Consider the following 19,951-nt stretch of genomic DNA (forward strand, 5'->3'; position numbering starts at 1 on the left):
TCCCAACGAGTCACTTCATATATGCACATTTGTTCGACTTCGGTACAAGTTGCACGAAAAGGTGCCGACACCTTTCGTATGGTCGTCTTCGGCCGAGTGATTATTTTCTTCTTCCAGTTTTCCTGGGCTTTCCAAGTGTTCCTCAGTAAAGATGCGCTGCTTTCTGGCAAAAAAAAAAACAAAAAAAAAGAAAGGTAGAGCCGGATGCATTTTGCAGGATGGCCTGTCGTCGTGCCGAGGGGATCCTGGCCTCCACCGTCCCACCCTGGCAGATCCCGCTCTCCGCGAGGTCTCTGAAGCCGCGCTCCAGGCCCGGGGGAGCCGGGGGCGCTGCAGACCGAGGCCCGGGGGAGCCGGGGGCCCCCGCAGACCGAGGCCCGGGGGAGCCGGGGGCCCCCGCAGACCGAGGCCCGGGGGAGCCGGGGTCCCGCAGACCGAGGCCCGGGGGAGCCGGGGCGCTGCAGACCGAGGCCCGGGGGAGCCGGGGTCCCGCAGACCGAGGCCCGGGGGAGCCGGGGCGCTGCAGACCGAGGCCCGGGGGAGCCGGGGTCCCGCAGACCGAGGCCCGGGGGAGCCGGGGTCCCGCAGACCGAGGCCCGGGGGAGCCGGGGCGCTGCAGACCGAGGCCCGGGGGAGCCGGGGTCCCGCAGACCGAGGCCCGGGGGAGCCGGGGCGCTGCAGACCGAGGCCCGGGGGAGCCGGGGTCCCGCAGACCGAGGCCCGGGGGAGCCGGGGGCGCTGCAGACCGAGGCCCGGGGGAGCCGGGGTCCCGCAGACCGAGGCCCGGGGGAGCCGGGGTCCCGCAGACCGAGGCCCGGGGGAGCCGGGGCGCTGCAGACCGAGGCCCGGGGGAGCCGGGGTCCCGCAGACCGAGGCCCGGGGGAGCCGGGGTCCCGCAGACCGAGGCCCGGGGGAGCCGGGGCGCTGCAGACCGAGGCCCGGGGGAGCCGGGGTCCCGCAGACCGAGGCCCGGGGGAGCCGGGGCGCTGCAGACCGAGGCCCGGGGGAGCCGGGGTCCCGCAGACCGAGGCCCGGGGGAGCCGGGGGCGCTGCAGACCGAGGCCCGGGGGAGCCGGGGTCCCGCAGACCGAGGCCCGGGGGAGCCGGGGCGCTGCAGGCCGAGGCCCGGGCACCTCGCCGGGCGGCGCAGTGCGTCATGCGGGCCCGCCCCTCGTGGGGCTCGGCGAGCCGTGCAGCCCGGGCGCCGTCGGGGGGCAGGATTTCCGCGGTTGTGTAAGCGCTGCTGGGGCGCCGAGAGGCCGGAGCTCCGCGTCCCCGCGGCCGAGCCATGGCCTGGGCGGCGGGCGGCGGGGCCCGCGGCGCGCTGTCGGCGCACACGCTCCTGTTCGACCTGCCGCCCGCGCTGCTGGGCGAGCTGTGCGCGGTGCTCGACAGCTGCGACGGCGCGCTGGGCTGGCGCGGCCTCGGTGAGTGCGGCGGCGGCGGGGACACGGGGCGCGGGGGCGCGGGGGCGCGGGGACCCCGGGCGGGGGCGGGGCGGGGGCTGGGGCGGGGGCCGCGGCGCGCATGCGCAGTCCCGCCCCGCCGCGCCCGGCGAGGCGAGCCCGCAGCCGCCCCCTGCGCCCCGAGGCGGGGCTCCCGGTTCCGTCGCGGAGACCCTGGGCCGCGCTGCGGGGAAGCCACCTGGGCTCCCCGACCCTGTGCCTCGCGCGGTTCGGACGCTCGAAGCCTCCTCAGGGCCCCACTGGCCCGGGTCAGAGCTCCTGCTGCAGCGCAGCGCGTCTCTGCGGTCAGGCTTTGGGGCCGGCAGGGCACCTCCAGGTGCCCATCGTCATCACAGTTCAGGTGCCAGGCTAGCGTAAAGCACTATTTTATTTATAATAATGCAGCTCCCGGGTTTCTTAATTAAATATCTCTGGCTTAGTGACACAGTTTCTGGCGGGGAGGTTGATGCTCGATGGCTCGATGCATGCATGTCTTTTTATTTGAATCTAGAAAGTTGGCTTTAAAACCATTGCAGGCAGCCACTGGGAGGTTGAGCAGCTGCCTTTCGGAAGTCTTGAGTGTGATCCCTGGACGTAATTCAGGGGGAAAAAAAATCTTTGTTTTGTTAAGTATGGGCACTTTTTTGTTAAATGTGATCTTCCATGATGCCACGTTTAATATTAGTTGAAAATAAACACAATTGTGTCCAAACAACTTAGCCTTAATTTAATGAAAGAGCCCCCCCCTCCCCCCCCCCCCTTTTTTTTAAACAAGACTGTCAAAAGACCTATGAGAAAAAAAGTTTTACTTTTGGTGAACGGTATGGTCACACTTTCTGGAATGTGGCATCGGGCTTCTAGTTATATAAAGATGGTTTATGTGTTATAAACTCTAATTTTATTTTATTTTATTTTTTAACTCTAATTTTAAAGTGTGACCCTTATGTAAAAATGTCAGAGAAGAATACTTGACTCTCTGACTTCTAGAAAGCATAGAGATTCGCAGGATGCATTTGAGCGTTAAGATCCTCCCACACCAGGTCTTTTTCAAATGGATAACATAGGCAGTTTTAGCATCCATTGGTTTCCTGGAATTACTACATTCGCGAGAGAAAAAGGTTTTCAGTACAATTACAGGTAGTGAATGGGTCTAGGTAGCTTCATAAATGAGTTAAAGCGTTTTGAAGACTGACAACGGAAGAACATATGTCCCATCTGAAAGGGACAGTTAGTCATCGTCCCATGTCACTGCTGTTATTCAGCAAGTCCAGTCCAGTATTGCTGGACTCTCTCTGTCTCTCTCAGCATGGAAATCCAGATACTCATGCTTTACAGGGGTTGTGTCCTCTACAGCCACCCTGTGGGGTGGGTGCTGTTATCATCACCACTATCTTAACAGATGAGGGAATTGTGGTGTGCATTAATTCATACTGGCCCAAATGGACACAGCTCAGGAATAGCAGAGCCAGAATTTGAACCATGGCAGTTGGGTCCACGGCCTGTGCCCTTACCCGCAGCCACTCTACACTTCCTGACCATGACTTCCTCAAGTTCACAAATACCATTCTTCTCTTTCTGCTACATCACCCAGCCTATAGTACATTCATTTCAGCCAATGAAAGAACAATTCAATGAGCTGTTTCAAACATGCAGCCCCATTTTTTTCTAGCTGTGGAAATAAATTAAGACCCCCGAAATGAGAACAAGCAAAGGCTTTTTATTCAAAGCAAGTGAGTCAGCCACCGTCACTTGCATTTGACAGAGCCCCAAAGGCAAGCAGAGGAGTGGAAAAGCTTTATAGTAGAAAAAAGAGAAGGCTTCAGGTCTTCCATTATTGGAGGCAGTTGGCAAAGAAACTATGGACAGGCCAACTAGTAGGGGGGCATTCCGTGTAATTGTTTAGGGTGCAGAGTTGGCTTTTTCCAGATGCTCCTAAATGGGAAGCAGGGGCAAAAATTAAGGAAGCTGGCAGTTGTTAATTAAGTCCTAACTATGTGGGACTGATTGCTACAGGGATTTTTGTTTGGCTTCCTGGACTAGTTGCTACAGATGCTAATATGACTTTCCGGACTAGTTACTGTGTGTAGTGGATTGGCATGCTGGATGGATTGATGCATGGTGTGGGTCACATTTCTATTTTCATATATAGTCTGGCCATTGTTCTTTTGTATATCCTTTCATAGGGGAAGAATCTAAAATTTCTGGTCCTTGATTCCCCAGCTGTAGTTTGCTGTGCACATAGCAAGACTACATAGCTCTGAAAGGAGACCGAGGACAGCCTAGCTGCTTCATGAATTACTGGCTCTGCCAGAAGGCAAGCCGGGCTCAGTTCAGGCTGGTTGAGGGCAACTTCTCATTTTAAATACGCTGAGTTTCCCTGTTGGCACAGTGAAAGGAGAAAGATGGGAAGAGGTGCATGGAGGGAACACTTGACTTTAGAAGGTGAAAGGGGAAAAAAAATTTTAAAAAAAATTAAAAAATTAAAAAAAAGAAGGTGAAAGGGGGAGTAGCATCTTAATATACCAGTTATTTTACCACACTCTCACTTCTCCACTTAATTTTAAAAAAATCTTTATACATATTCTATGTCTAAATTCTTCAAATCACTTTTATCACGTATTGTTGTTAAGAGTAATATAATCACAAGGTAATACACTCTCTGGTTGATGATGATTGGATGGCTCTGTAATGAAAGGAGGAGCCCAGACTGAAGATATTATGATTATTAAAGTCCATATGTTATTAAGATTTCCATCATTTTGTCCTAAGCCCCCCTTCTCTCTCCCAGGATCCCATCCGGGGATTACACTGAGTCATCCTGTATTCTTAGGGACCCTTTTTGCTGTTATAGTTTCCCAGACAGTTTTCGTTTTTGATGACCTTGATATCCTTACCGATGTTAACAGAGCCTCTGGTGACAAGTCATCTCATTACATTACCGTGGGGTGGTATTTGAATTGAAGTTTGGGGATCCCTGGGTGGCTCAGCAGTTTAGCGCCTGCCTTTGGCCCAGGGCGTGATCCTGGAGACCTGGGATCAAGTCCCACATCAGGCTCCTTGCATGGAGCCTGCTTCTCTCTCTCTCTCTCTCTCTCTCTCTCTCTCTCGGTGTCTCTCATGAATAAATAAGTAAAATCTTAAAAAAAAATAATTGAAGTTTGGAGCAGTTCACACTGTGACACCTTTCACAGTCATGATACGCTGAGAAAGAAACACTTCTACAGAGTCTGCATCTGGGCTTCCTCTCAAAAAAATGAGATAAGTTTGTCATAGAAATTATCATTAATCACTTTAAAGCAAACTAACTATAAAATCACATTCACTGTATATTTGCATATTCAATAAAGGATCAGAATAATAGTAATGATAATAATAGCTGCCACCTCTCGAGTGCTTACTATTTGCCAGACACTGTGCTAAGCACTTCACGTGGATTATGCCATTTATCACAAAAATTCTGTGAGGTAGGTACTTTTTCTAGTCCCACTTTATAGGAAGGGAAACTGAGTCTCAGAGAATTTAAGTAACTTACCTGTAGTCATAGTCTAGTGAAGCGCAGACTAGGATTCTCATCAGATGGTCAGACTCCAGAGCCTATGGTCTTTTTTTTAAAAAAAAAGTTTAAATAGGCTATTGTTTAGAACAGTTTTAAATTTACAGAAAGCTTGAGAAGCTTGTACAAAAAATTCCCATTTCTTATACCTTTCACATACACTCTGCACTCAGTTTCCCTGTTATTCACGTCTTACATGAGTGTGGTATATTTGTTACAATATCGGTATATCGATATATTATTGTTACAATATCAATATATCGATATATTATTATGATTATTAAAGTCCATATGTTATTAAGATTTCCATCATTTTGTCCTAAGCCCCCCTTCTCTCTCCCAGGATCCCATCCGGGGATTACACTGAGTCATCCTGTATTCTTAGGGACCCTTTTTGCTGTTACAGTTTCTCAGACAGTTCTCGTTTTTGATGACCTTGACAGTTTTGAGGAGTACTGGTCAGTACTGGTCTACCATTTTGTAGAATGTCTCTTGACTGAGATTTGGCTGGTGTTTTACTCTCGATTAGAGTGAGGTTATGGATTTTTGAGAGGCCAGCAGCGGAGGTAAAGTGCCATTCTCATGACATCATATTAGGGCACACCCTATTTACCTGACTTAGTGCTGTTGATGTTAACCAGAGCTGAGGTAGTGTCTGTCAGTTTTCTACACCCATACTCTTTCTTTCTTCTCCCCTCTCTGCATACTCTTTGGAAGAAAGTCACTATGTGCAGCTCACACTTAAGGAATGGAGAGTGATGCTTCCCCCTCCCTGAAAGTGGAGCAGAGCCTCTTGTTCTTTTGAGGACCATGGACTTTCCTCCATCTTACAGTGTTCTCTCTCTAGATCTAAGTTACCACCCCCCCATTTCTCTGTTCCCCTTAGGATAAAGTTCTGTAAAGGAGCTATTTATATTACAATCACTCCATTCTCCCTTGAACCTGCTCCAATCAGGCTCTTTCTCAGTCCCCACTACTCCATTAAAATATCTCTCATCCACGGTCAAGGTGGCTAAATCCAATCATCAGTTCTCAATTTCCTCTATGATATGTGTGTGTGTGTGTGTGTATATATATATATAAAATATATATATTTAAAATAAATATATATATTTAAAATAAATATATAAAGTAAATATAGGGATCCCTGGGTGGCTCAGCGGTTTAGCGCCTGCCTTTGGCCCAGGGCGTGATGCTGGAGTCCTGGAATTGAATCCCACATTGGGCTCCCTGCATGGAGCCTGCTTCTCCCTCTGCCTGTGTCTCTTCCTTTCTCTCTCTCTCTGTGTCTATCATGAATAAATAAATAAAATCTTTAAAAAAAATAAAGTAAATATATTTAAAATTTATATATATTTAAAGTAAATATATATTTAAAGTAAATATATTTACTTATATAAAGTATATATTAAATATTAAATATATTTATATATTATATTAAATATATATTAAATGTATTATATTAAATATATTTATATATTTAAAGTAAATATATATATTTAAAATAAATATATATATATATTTTCCTATTTATTTGAGAGAGTGAGAGAGAGATCACAGAGGAAGAAGCCAACTTGCTGCTGAGTAGGGAGCCCGATGTGGGACTCAGTTCCAGGATCCTGAGACTATGATCTGAGCCAAAGGCAGATGTTTAACCAACTGAGCCACCCAGACACCCCTTTAGTTTCCTCTTACTTGATACGGTTGATCACTCCTTCCTCCTTGAAGCACTTTCTTTACTTCTAGAACTTACACTCTTTATTTTCTTCCCTTCTTGCAGGTTTGTCTTTATCTCTCTGACCTCCTCGAGTACCCCTGGGATTAGTCCGCAAAACCTCTTCTCTTCTGTTTATCTCTTATTCCCACTATCTTGTCAGTTCCATCTATCTGTTAATAATTGCACCTTTCTAGCCTGGGTCTCTCTCTCTCTCTCCCCAACATCAGCACCATTTCTGTTTGTCTGCTTAATGGATGTCTCCGACGTAACAGCCCAGAAATGCTTCCCTCCACCAGAGTTTTTCCCCATCTTGACTGGTGGCAACCCCATCATCCTTCATTCATTCAGGCTGAAAATAGTAGTCTTCTGTGACTTCTTGCTTTCTCTCACAAACCACATCCTGTCTCTCAGTATATATTGTTGACTCTGCCTTCAGGCTCTATCTAATAATCTGACCGCTTCTTAGCACCACTACCACAGTCATCCTGGTCCAAACCACCAGCAGATCCCACTGGATAATTTCAGCAGCCTCCTAACTGGTCTCCCTGCTACTGCTCTTGCCCTGTCAAGTCACTTTTGAGCATAGCGGCCAGTGAGTTAAAGTATACATGCAAAGGATGCTAGTATCATTGCCCCATTCAGAACCCCTCAGTGGCCTCCCAAAGTTCTACCTGGCTTTTCTCACTTCCTTCTTGTTTGTTCCACTCCAGCTGCATTGGCCTCCTTGGACACACAAGGAACATTTTTCCTGCAGGTAACCCTGAGGGCTTACTTCTTCACTTCCTTTGTGTTTTTAACTATTATCTACTCTGACCACTCTTTTAAAATTGACGCTGCCAAAAAATAAAATAAAATAAAATAAAATTGACACCGCCGTGCTCCTTATGCCCCTTTCCTGCTTTATTTTTCTCCAAGTCACTGATTATCCCTTACAACACTTTAAATATCGTTGTTTATTTGTGTTTTGCCCATCTAGAAATAAGCTTCAAGGGGGCAGGAGATGTTTTGTTTGCCTTGTTTCCTGCTTACTCCTTTAGCATCTAAAATTGCACCTAGTACAGAGCAGACGTTCAGTAAATATCTGTGATTGAATGAATAATGAACAGGGGTCCGTTAAACATCCAAAAACTTTTGAGGCAGGATATTAAACAAAGCGATGTACTGGATTCAAGTGATGGTTCCTGCTTCTGGGGATTTCCCAATTTAATTTTGCCAATTTGTATAGGCCTATTGAAGTTTGACAAAGGAAGAAAGTATGGGGAGATAGTACTGATCATTGGATGTAGGAAAAGAACTTAGGGTTTGAGCCAACAGCCAAGACAGAATTCGTGAGACATCTTTGGTGCAAAAAGATGGTTTTTATGAAAGCACGGTGGCGGGGGGTGGGGGAGGGTGGGGGGAGGACAGGACCCTTGGGCAGAAAGAGCTGCACCGGGGTGATGAGGAGCGAGCAGCCCATTATATACTTTCAAGTTGGGATGGGGTTAGGGATAGTATAAGTCTCTAAGGAATTTGGAAGCAAGGTCTCCAGGACCTTGAGGGGGGCTAGCTATTGTTTGGAAAATGTCATTTATTATCATCTAATAAAACCTTAGTCATGAGAACCTTCAGATGTGTATTGATGATCATATGCTTGGTGGGGAGGAGTGATTGCCAACATGCATCTTGGGGGGTTCAGAGATGGAGGAAATTTCTGAAGGAATTTTTTTATGTTAAAGTAGACTTACAGCATCCTGGGGTCGGGCTAAGATTGCCTTTGTCCTTAGCAAAGTATTAACATCGAGGCAGTAGAGTCCCTAGAGGAAAGTCACTCTGTTTCAAGGATTTATCAATGAGCTGTAGGCAGTAAGGGAATTTAATAATTTTTCTTCTGCCTTTTGTGTCCCACATCAATCATTACCTGGATATGGAATCACCCAGCTTCTGAGCTTCAGACTGAAATGCTGGTGTTGAGGATGAACTGTTCTTAAGTTTTCTCCCAGAGGTAGTTAATGTTATGTCCTTACCAGAGTCTGGGATTGTGGGAGCAGGGCACATGGAAGGATGTGCCCCAAAAAATCATGCCCTGCCTTGCCACGGAGTAGGAGTGCTGCTCCCGTATAGGCAAAAGTAAACATAAGCTGAAATGTAGACAAGAACTACTTCTTGGTAAAATTTATTAGCTGGTGGGTGTTAATGCAATCGTCTGGTAAGAGGAGTTGAGCCAACAACTTACACGTTTGGCTTTTTATTTGACTTCCCTGGGAATGAAACAGATCTTCAGTTAAATGTTCTTTTATAAGAAGGCCTGATTGCATCCTGTGTAGGAAGAAAGGAGGGAGGCATCTTTTCCTTTTCCCATCATATTATCTCAAAACAAACCGTGCAAGAACACATTTACTAAGGGTTTTGGCATGTGGTTATATGCAAATACAAAGATTCCAAACTGGGGTGTGTTATGATATTCTAAAAAACCCCTTCAGAGACATATTTGCATATGAAGAGTGATCTCCACAGTTGAATTCCCCAGTGGTTAGCATTACCTAGATAGTTCTGGGCTCTCAAAACAAAGCCGAAAAGGAACTTTGAACGGTCAAATGATTATTAAGCAATCAGTATCTTCAGATAGACAAATCTCTGAACTTGCCAGCTGGACGTTTTGGCTTCTTTTACTTAATGCCAAGATGCCTTTCAAACAAAAGATTTGCCTTCTAAAAAACAATGTTTTAAACAATGCTTACCTATGGCATATTTTTCTTTATCTTTTTATGGGGATTGGTCAAGCTTAGCAACACAGTCACTGAGAAATTTACTCTTTGTTTAGTACTACGAATAAACAAAGTTCTATGTTCCGGAAGAAAAGAAGGGAAGGGGTAGAGAAAACTCTGAATATTGAAGGATATGACTCACACGTCAAGAGTCTGCATTCCCGTCCCATCACAATGAAGCTCTTGTTTTCTAGAATCTGTTGCAAATGTATTACACACTTTATGGATGCTAATAATACTCTTTAGTGGTGTTTCTATGCCAAATGCATCATCACTGAAGGAAAGCTGTTAAGGTTACACCGTGAATCACCAGTTAGAGAAAGAGAAAACCTATTTGGCTTCTCATCCTGGAAGCAGCCCATGCACGCAGTATCCATTTCAACGGAGCCCCGGTCAGTCTTACTCTGTGAACTATTACTATTAGCAAAATGCCTTTGCTTTACGTAGGCCTGGTGCAAACTCAGAACCCCTTGACCCTGATCAGTGTTAGGAAACTAAAACCTCAGCTCTTTTTGCATCTGTGGTGTCTCAAGTCACAGGATGAAAGAGCACAGAATCATGGTCTGTTGCACTTTTAAGAGGGAAATTCAGAAATTTAAAAAAGGAAAAGGAAAATGGGGAAAAGAATTAGGTGGGAAGTCTGACTTGACAAATTAATTCCAGATCTCCCTTGCAGTTATAAACCATTGCTTCTCTGCTGTGAGAATTGTGAGCCCTAAAGCGTTTTTTACCTTTTCAGGTACAAATATTGTTTGTGGGACTCTCCTGCTGTCATCGCCACCAGGTGGATCCTCCAAAAACTAAAGCTTCCGTGTTTGCATCCCCTTCTCAGAGATCTTCCATTGGCCTCATTGCTTTCAGAAGAGAGTTTAAATTTACTTTCAGAAGAGAGTTTAAATTTGTATGCTAAGGCTCAGGGCCTGTCTGTCACTCAGCAGATATGTAGTGAACATCTAGCAGGTGCCAAGTACATTCCTATGGAGGTAACACAGAGACTCCATGGGGCCTGTTCTCCTTTTCTTTAACATGAATCCTCTGTTTCAAGCATGCTGGCCTCCTCTTTGCCCTGTCAGTCCTTTCCTTCATTTCTGGAGCACTTCCCCATCTGACAGACTTTTCTCTCAGCCCTTAATCCTTGTCCCAATCCACCCCCACTGTAGAGTGAGCTGACAATGTAACTGAACCAATGAGTTCCTGCCTTGATGAGTCAGAAACACCACCAGGTTCAGTTGTCCCACAAAGAAAACTTATATTTGCAGCAAATAAGGAGATCATGGGGAATGACTCCCAGAGAAAGAGTGAATAAGTTCCTTTTGTTTAGGGTTAGGACGAATATTTAGATAGGGAAACCTTGCCATCCTAGGGAGAGGGCCTATGGCCTATGGCCACATGCCTGTGTGTGCCTTGTGTGCTATGTGAATGAGGCTGAGGCTCCTCCTTGGGCAGAGATTTTAGTATTACAATTAGGTAAAAGTAATTGTAGGTCAGTCCAGATGTCACTCCATGGTCCATCTGCTCGGGCCCAAGTCAGGTTTAGCTCAAGTGGTCTGTGTGGTCTGGGGCAGCAGGAGGTCTTGTCAGGGCAGAAGCCATCACCTGGGGTTGGTTTTGGGGCTTCCCTTGTCTGAGTAAGGGAAAAGCCGGAAAGAAGAGCTTAGGAAAAGATGTAAGACAAAGTATACAAGCAGGTGGGCATTGGAGGCCAGGTCTTGGGGTCTGCATGGTGGCAGCGTCACACCCTCATGCTCCTCTGTGACTGTGGTAGCCCACAAGAGTATCCTCTCTCTTCACATTATCCCAGAATCATGTCATGTCTTATCTCAAAGATTCAAAGTGGAGAGGGAACTGATTTCTTTTTAAGTTTATTTATTTATTTTTTTAGTACTCTCTACACCCAATGTGGGGCTTGATCTCATGACCCTGAGATCAAGAGTGGCCCGCTCTTCTGACCAAGCTATCCAGGTGCTCCTGAGAGAGAGCTGTTTGATTGATTGGTTGATTTGCAAGCTTTTTTTTTTTTTTTAAGATTTTTTTAGAAAAGATTTTATCTATTCATTCATGAGAGACACAGAGAGAGAGGCAGAGACACAGGCAGAAGGAAAAGCAGTCTCCATGCAGGGAGCCTGACACGGGACTCGATCCTGGGACTCCAGGATCAGGCCCTGGACCGAAGGCGGCACTAAACCGCTGCGCCACCCAGGCTGCCCCTTTTTTAAGATTTTTATTTATTTGTTCATGAGAGACACACAGAGAGAGGCAGAGACACGGGCAGAGGGAGAAGCAGGCTCCCTGCAAGGAACCTGATGTGGGACTTGATCCTGGATCCTGGATCCCAGAATCCTGCCCTGAGCCAAAGGCATCCAACCTCTGAGCCACCCAGGCGTCCCTCAAAGGACATTTATTAATGAGAATTTTGAAACTGCTCAGTGGCTTGCCTCGAGTTGCACCATAGGTCAAATGAGAGAGCTACCGCTAAACCCATATATTCATGCGTATGTCCAGGGAGTCACAAGGGCCCTCTGTCTTGACTGGTGACTTCTCTTTTGAAGACAATATAGCCTATGGGGCTCAGAGTTCATTCTTTTTTTTTTTTTTTTAAGATTTTATTTATTCATGAGAGACACAGACACAGGCAGAGAGAGAAGCAGGCTCCCCGCAGGGAGCCCAATGTGGGACTCCATCCCAGGACCCAGGATCCTGCCCTGAGCCAAAGGCAGACACTCAGGGGCTGAGCCACCCAGGCGTCCCCAGAGTTCATTGTTTTATCTTGTTTTCCAGCTGAAATCTCAGTGATTTTTTTTTTCCCTCCCCAGTATAGTATCAATAATTCCTTGAGAATTGGCCTCTCTTTAGAAATACTTAAAGTTTTAAACTTGGCTCAGGCTCCAGAAACCACTCCTTTAGGAAGCCTTCCGTGATGCCCTCATCTTTTTTTTTTTTTTTTTTAAGATTTTATATTGGTAGGCACTGGTAGCTACTAAGTCAATTTTTGGTTTACAGAAAGAGTTCTGGTTTCATATTGTGATCTCCATCAACTATCAGGATTTACTTATACTCTCAGCAAAAACATAAAGTTAAAGGAAATTGAATAGCCCAGCAAACCCTTGAAGGACTGAAAACGTGGGGAGAAGGGATGCCAGATTAGATCAGAAGATGTTTGCCTCTGTGATGTCTTCATTGAAATACTATCACTGGCGTAGTAGCTCCCTTCAAAATTTTTTAAAACGTTGGAGTCTGAAGTAGACTGACCACAGATAGTTCCACAGGGGACCTATTGCACTTCTCTGATCTGAGCCCCTATTTGTCTTTTAAAAGGACATCGACCTTTGGAGAATATCATTGAGTCCTTGAGAGAGGTAACCTTGGTTACTGCTGGAGAGGAGCTTCCAAATGCACGTGTGGCAGAGGAAGAGAAGGCTGTTTTCCATAAGCAGTTATGGTGATATGTTGAGGGTCCCCATGACCACACTCAGATGATAATTGGATTTTATCTATCGATGTGTATCTGGCTTCCAGAATTTTTTAGATTTTCCAGCAGATAAAGTTATGAGGGGATGCCACGATCATCATCGCTGACTCCAAACCACATTGCTAATTTTAGTGTTCAAGATGACTGGGCTAATCTGGGAGTGTTGTCCTAGGAGCAAGAAAGGCACCTTTTTGATCGTCATTTGGTCTCTTTCTCTCTCCCTGGCCTTAAAATACACCTTAAAAACTGGAAGTTGTGCAGAAAGACAGTATCTTTTTTTTTTTTAACCTAAGGAATCCCATTAGCTTGGGGTGTCATAAAAACTCATATACTTTCAGTAAGTACAGCTCTTAAGGTATTTATACCAGGCTTAAATAAGCCATATACACTGTTTTTTTTAAATAATAAATTTATTTTTTATTGGTGTTCAATTTGCCAACATACAGAATAAAACCTAGTGCTCATCCTGTCAAGCGCCGCCCCCAGTGCCCGGCACCCATTCACCCCCACCCCCCGCCCTCCTCCCCTTCCACCACCCCTAGTTCATTTCCCAGAGTTAGGAGTCTTTATGTTCTGTCTCCCTTTCTGATATTTCCCACACATTTCTTCTCCCTTCCCTTATATTCCCTTTCACTATTATTTATATTCCCCAAATGAATGAGAACATATAATGTTTGTCCTTCTCCAATTGACTCATTTCACTCAGCCATATACACTGTTTTTGAGCAATTAAATCCTACTATCCCAGTAGAATATTTCCCTGATCCTATCCAGATAGTAGCTTCTAATTGCTCAAAAATGTTCAGCAGCAAGAGAGTATTGAACAAAAATTTAAAACAGCATTCCATTAAAACTGCAACAACTGAACCTAACTATTGCAAATGAGTAGTCACACTGAAGGGAGAGGAGAAGAAGAACTAACCTAGGAACTTTGGGAAATAGGCTCTAACCTAAATACTCTTGGGCTGAGGGCAAAAAGAAGTGTACATAAATGCGGTATTTGGTTAAAGTGTTTCTCCTAGGGGTATAGGTTAGCAGTTCTGAAAGTAGTTATTGAACAAAACAGTAAAGATAGTGTAGATAATGAGAACCAAGTTTCTTGCTGTTTGGGAATACAGTTACAGATGAGGAAGGGCTAAAATATACCATGTAGTGTTGACTTAGAATCAGAGGTATCAATATAAAAACATGGTTTTGATTTTGTTTTGTTTTTTAAATTATTCATGACAGACACACAGAGAGAGGCAGAGACACAGGCAGAGGGAGAAGCAGGCTCCCTGTGGGGAGCCTGATGCAGGACTTGATCCCAGGACCCCGGGATCACGCCCTGAGCGGAAGGCAGATGCTCGATCACTGAGCCACCCAGATGCCCCCCAAAACATGGTTTTTAATATGTATACAGACAGAGAAATTATAGGTGTGTGGGTTAATGCATATGTATTTCCTAGCTCTGTCTGCACGGAAGGCCTGGAAGCAATGGAGCCCTGTGGTAATGAGTGCGTGTAGCACCTACATCTTCTCTTCTAAATACATTATCTCATAAAATGAACCAGGACTCCTGGGAAAAGTAATTGATTCCAGGGCTGGGATGGGAGGAAATACATAATGAGCCCAGAGCATAGCATCTTATAGGGTCAGAAAATAAGGAAATGTTCCAAAACTGATAGGGCTTGTCAGAAGAGCACAGAAACCCACCTGGATGGACAGAGCTGGAATAATTGTAGCAACAAAGTAGAGATTAATAATTTTGGATTTTAATCTATAGAATAAGATAAACACTCCTGAGTCCATACTGATATAAGTAAGTTAATTAAATGGGGAAGAATGGATAGTACTTTCTTACAGAAGAATTACAGTTAATGAATGTAGAAGGAGAAAGGGGAAATAGAAGATCACCACGAAGCAAAGACCACGATCATAATTCTGATAGACAAAATCCACTGGTGGATGCAAATGTTTATGGGCAAAATCTAAGGAAAAGCAGGATATTTCCATAGTCTCAAAGTATCTCCCCCAACACAGTTATTTTACAGGGAAAGGTAATTTCATAGTAGAGGAACCTACTAAGGTGGCATATGCCACCATCACGAAGCAGTCAAAATCAGTATCATTAGTGATACTTGAACCTCTTCATACTATGTAGTGAGGAGGACACAATAGCATTTCACTGTCCTTAAAGATGAGGAAAGACTGAAGACCATGAGATTGGAGGTTAAAAAGTGGCAACAATCACACTGTGGAAAACTGGGTAGGATCATAGGCCAAAAAAAGGGCATTTGTAGAAAAACTGGTGAAAGTAGAAGAAGGTCTGCCATTTAGTCATCACTGGTCCTGGTCATTGTACTAGGTAACATAAGATGTTAACACTGGGGGCAGTTTAACATAAGATGTTAGCACTAGGTAACATTTTAGTATATTGCTAAAATTAGTTCAAAATAAAAATGATAAATAATATGAAATAAAACATACACCCCCGAACAAGTATTCCAATAAAAGTAAATTATTTTTTGGTTCTTCCTGTTGCAATTTCCACAGCGGAGAGACTCTCAAGCAGCTGGCTGGATGTTCGTCACATTGAAAAGTATGTAGACCAAGGTAAAAGTGGAACAAGAGAATTACTTTGGTCCTGGGCACAGAAAAACAAGACCATCGGTGACCTTTTACAGATTCTCCAGGAGATGGGGCATCATCGAGCTATCCATTTAATTGTGAACTACGGTAAACATTTATGATTCTTACAATGTGGCTCTCAGTTCATTTTATTCACAATATAACTTGTAAATGTAAATATTGTATTTTATTCGAGACATTGACTGGCCATGCTGTGTCATTGATTCCTGACCTGAGGCTTTTTCTGAAGACTTTCATTACTTTCTTTTTTGAGGACACTTTCTTTCCTTATTGCCTGAGTAAGCAACACATTCTAGTTTTTTTTTTTTTTTCAAGATTTTATTTATTTATTTGAGAGAGAGAGAGCATGAACAGGTGGAGGGGTAGGGGCGTTTAAATGTCAATGATCAGCAATTATTTTCTAGTTTTGACATGAAATCCATAGCTTTCTGCTGGCTTCTTAGGAAAGCCATTTTTTTTTTTTTTTTTTTTTTTAGGAAAGCCATTTTGAATCATCTATTTTACATGACAATGAAGTATCATCTCCCTTTCAATGAGCAACAAAAGGACAATGACTTTTAGTGCCTGTACTTCAAATTTTGTTCTACACAATACTTATCTGTGACGTTTTTTCTTCTTCTTGCCTAATTGCTCTGGCTAGAACCTCTAGTATGATGTTGAATAGAAGTGGCAAGAGCATTTTTTTTTCTTGTTCCTGATGTAAAGGGCAAAACATTCAGTTTTTCACAATTATATGTGATATTATTTATCGGCTTTTCACAGATACCATTAACCAAATTGAGGAAATTCTCTTCTATCCCTTAGATCTCTATGATAGGTTACTGGGTTTCATGGGTTTAGTTCTTCATTTGAACAATGTGCTATATTACATTGATTTTCGTGTAGCAAGCCAGTTTTGGATTCCTGAATGAATCCTGCTTGATCACATCATATAATCTTCTTATATTAGTCTGCTAATATTTTGTTGGAATTTGTTGTTTTTCTTATTGTTGTGGAATATTTTTGCATCTATATTCATAAGAGATATTGGGCTCTAGTTTTCGTGTGTTGTTTTATCTGGCACTGGTATTAGGATAATATGATTGGTCTCATTGACCAATTTGGGAGTTGTTACTTCCTCTTCTCTATTTTGGAAGAATTTCTAAAGAACTGATGTTAAATCTTGCTTAAATGTTTGGTAGGATTCACCTGGGCTTTAGTTTGTGGGAAATCATAGATTATTAATTCAATCTCTTTCCTTTGCAATACATCCATTCAAATTATTTCTTCTTGAGTTAGTTTTGGCAGTTTGTGTCTTTCTAGGAATCTGTCTATGTCATTTCAGTTATCTAATTTTTTACATACAGATGTTCATCATATTCTCTTATAGTTCTTTTTATTTCTATAAGGTTGGTAGTTATGTCTCCTCTTTTGTTTTTGGTTTTAGTGATTTGAGTCTCCTTTCTTTCTTGGCTAGTCTAACTAAGGGAGTGTCAATTTTGTGATTATTCCAAAGAACCCACTTTGGTTGCATTGGTTTTCTCTTTTGTTCTTATATTATCTAGTTGATTTATTTCCATAATCTTAATTCTTTCCTTCCTTCTGCTTCCTTTGGTTTACTCTTTCTTTTGTAGTTCCTTAAAGTGAAAATTCAGGTTATTGATTTAAGATCTTTCTTCTTCTTTGAGGTAGACATTTACAGTTATAAATTTCCCTTTCAGCGCTGCTCTTTCTGAGTCCTGTAGTTTTGGTATGTTGTGTTTTTGTTTTCCTTCATCTCAAAGTATTTTCTAATTTCCCTTGTGATTTCTTCTTGGACCCACTGGTTATTTTTGGATTTGTTGTTTAATTTTCATGTATTGGTGAATTTCCCAAATTTCCTTCTGTTACTGATTTCTATTTTAGTTCCGTTGTGATCAGAGAATATGCTTTATATGATTTCAATCTTTCCTAATTTATTGAGGCTCATTTTATTGCACAAGATATGGTCTATCCTGGAGCTTATTCAATGTACACTTGTGAAATATGTGTATATTGTTCTGTTTTGGGGTAGAATGTTCTGTAGAATGTCTGCTAGGTCTATTTGGTTTATAGTTTGTTCAAGGAGGTCTGTTATTAATTGATAATGTTTTGTTGCCAGTTTTCTAAACAAAATAATTTTAAAAACAGAATACAATCTAAGAAAAACTAGAAGATGAAATTAAATTTCTGTGGTCTGAATGAAAATGTCAGATGTGACAGCAAAATATTTCAGGATTTTCATCTTTTGTAGGAACCTACATAGACTACTTCGATTCAAATAGGACAGAAGTTACAGTGTACATTCAGGAAGGGGTGGTAGGTGTTTATGGTTGACAACACTTGCACGTACACACATACACACCTCTAATACCTAATGGCACAGAATTGGATAAAAAATAAAATACAAAAAATAAAAACTAACTTATGGAGATATAATCCCATGACTGTAAAACTTTAAAACATATGGGCAAAAAGCTTTTTTTCTTTCAATTTTCTGCTTTATACTTTAATATTTTTAACGATGTCTAACAGTAATTTAAGATAGGTATTTGTGTGTTAAGCATGTTTGCATAATGCCTGATGCTTAGAAAGCTATTCACATACGCAAATTTATAACCATTGAGAGAATGAAACTGAGATTTAGAAATTAACATTCCTAGCAAAGTAGTTTTTTTCACAGTCTAAGGAAGAAAAAAACGTGCTTAATAAAGACATAACATTTTTCTGTATCTAACTCCCCTATTTCTCTTGCAGGAGCAGCCTTGAATCCTTCAGAGCAGAGTCATCAGAGAGATGGATTCCCAAACATATTACCCAAGGTAGAGTGTATGTGCATAGATAATGAACCTTGAACTCTTTTGCATATATAATTGAGCATGGGGAATGAAATTGTCAGACAGAAAAATGCTGGATTTGCAGGCACTTTTTCTAAAACCAGAGAAACCTTAGTTCTCTCATTACTCTTTGTTTAGTTGAGGATTCAGGAAATTAGAGATTTGTGAGTGTTTGAAAGAGTGAAGAGCTTTCTCCTCGCAGTGATCTGTCATAGATGAGGCTTAGAACTATTAAGAGTGCTGTGAGCTATGCATTTGTCTTAATTCAGCTTTTAATTTTCCTGTTCTAGTTGGCATTTTGCATGTTACTGTTGGATTTTATTGGAGCAAATAAATTGGCAGTGATCATTTTTTTATAGCAGTAGAAGTCATTTAAAATTGAATATAACCGTGACATTGAGTTTTTGCAGTGGTATGGAAGACTTAACTGTATATGACAATGAATACTATTGAATTAAATAAAGTAACTTTGCTTTCTACTAGCTTTCTTCTAAATTAAATTCTACTCTATTGCACTGTATAGTCCAGGGGGAGCTTTGGGTTTCTGTTAAGGTTCTGTTCTTTCTAGACTTATGAAATGGAATTACTTCAGTGTGTATTTCCTCTCTTAGGAAACAGCCAATGTCACGACAGATAATGTTCTTACTCCTAAATATAATGAAAAAGGTAAAAAACTTTTTCTTTTTACTTTAAATCATGCTTTGCTTTAAGTTAACTTACAGGGAGGAATATCCAATAAACCTATTAGCTGTTCATTAATATGCAGGTTTAAAAAATATGCAGGTTTAGGGTCAAATTTTCATGGATATTGAAATACCGGCAGTTTTGACTGACACAGAGCTCTGATGGATGATATATTATGGTTATATTAAAAAATCCCATTGGCCAATGGAACATAGTGGTCTTTTCCCCAAGGGGTTTCATATTTTCCATTAGTGAAATTTGCATTTTTATGTGTCATAAGAAAACATTTAAAAATTACATTGGGTTTTATATAGTTTTAGAAATTTTCATAGCCCTTGCGGAGATCTTTAGAGGTGTCTGTAGAGCAATGCTGAAGGTCACTATGAAAATCCTATTATTTTCCATATCAGCTTTATTACTTTATTAGCAGGGAGAATAATTTAGTTCTACCTGGGAATCATTCTGATAAACTTTAATGGCTAGTTAAGGCTGCTTTGCCTCAGCTTTACCACTAGATCTGCATGTTTTTTGGTTCAAAAAGAGAATTAGAAAAGTTGGGTAAGCTTTTGGTCCTTTAAGATTTAACAATAAGATCTACATTAAACACCAAATGTGGAAATACAGCCAAAATTTGGCTCTGAAGGATTTTGCTACACTTTTCCCTTTGGATATGTATGTGATTACCTTTTTAAATGTTTTCTCCCAATCTCTGCTTTAGATGATTTTTTGAAAAGCTGAAGCATCTTCCTAATTTACTCTGAGGAAGTAAGTTCAGAATTTAGAGGATTTGGCTCATGAAAAATGTTTCTATCAGTCATGCTTGGAGAATATTGTTTAGTCATAACAAAATTTCCACTTCTATAGTTTTAGA

The 19,951-nt window shown here is 42.5% G+C and overlaps 1 protein-coding gene across 1 annotated transcript in view; it reads left to right on the forward strand.

Moving 5' to 3' along the window:
- The first annotated feature begins 1,175 nt into the window (after window positions 1-1,175).
- IRAK3 (interleukin 1 receptor associated kinase 3) overlaps window positions 1,176-19,951 on the forward strand; it is a 46,485-nt gene continuing 27,709 nt past the window's right edge. Inside the window, exons 1-4 of the mRNA XM_072742849.1 lie at window positions 1,176-1,427; window positions 15,467-15,649; window positions 18,317-18,381; window positions 19,008-19,062. Of these exons, the coding sequence (XP_072598950.1) occupies window positions 1,289-1,427; window positions 15,467-15,649; window positions 18,317-18,381; window positions 19,008-19,062 (442 nt within the window). The 5' untranslated portion in view covers window positions 1,176-1,288. The remainder of the gene's footprint in view (window positions 1,428-15,466; window positions 15,650-18,316; window positions 18,382-19,007; window positions 19,063-19,951) is intronic.

This window comes from Vulpes vulpes, chromosome 16 (genome assembly GCF_048418805.1).
Source record: "Vulpes vulpes isolate BD-2025 chromosome 16, VulVul3, whole genome shotgun sequence".
Lineage (NCBI taxonomy): Eukaryota > Metazoa > Chordata > Mammalia > Carnivora > Canidae > Vulpes > Vulpes vulpes.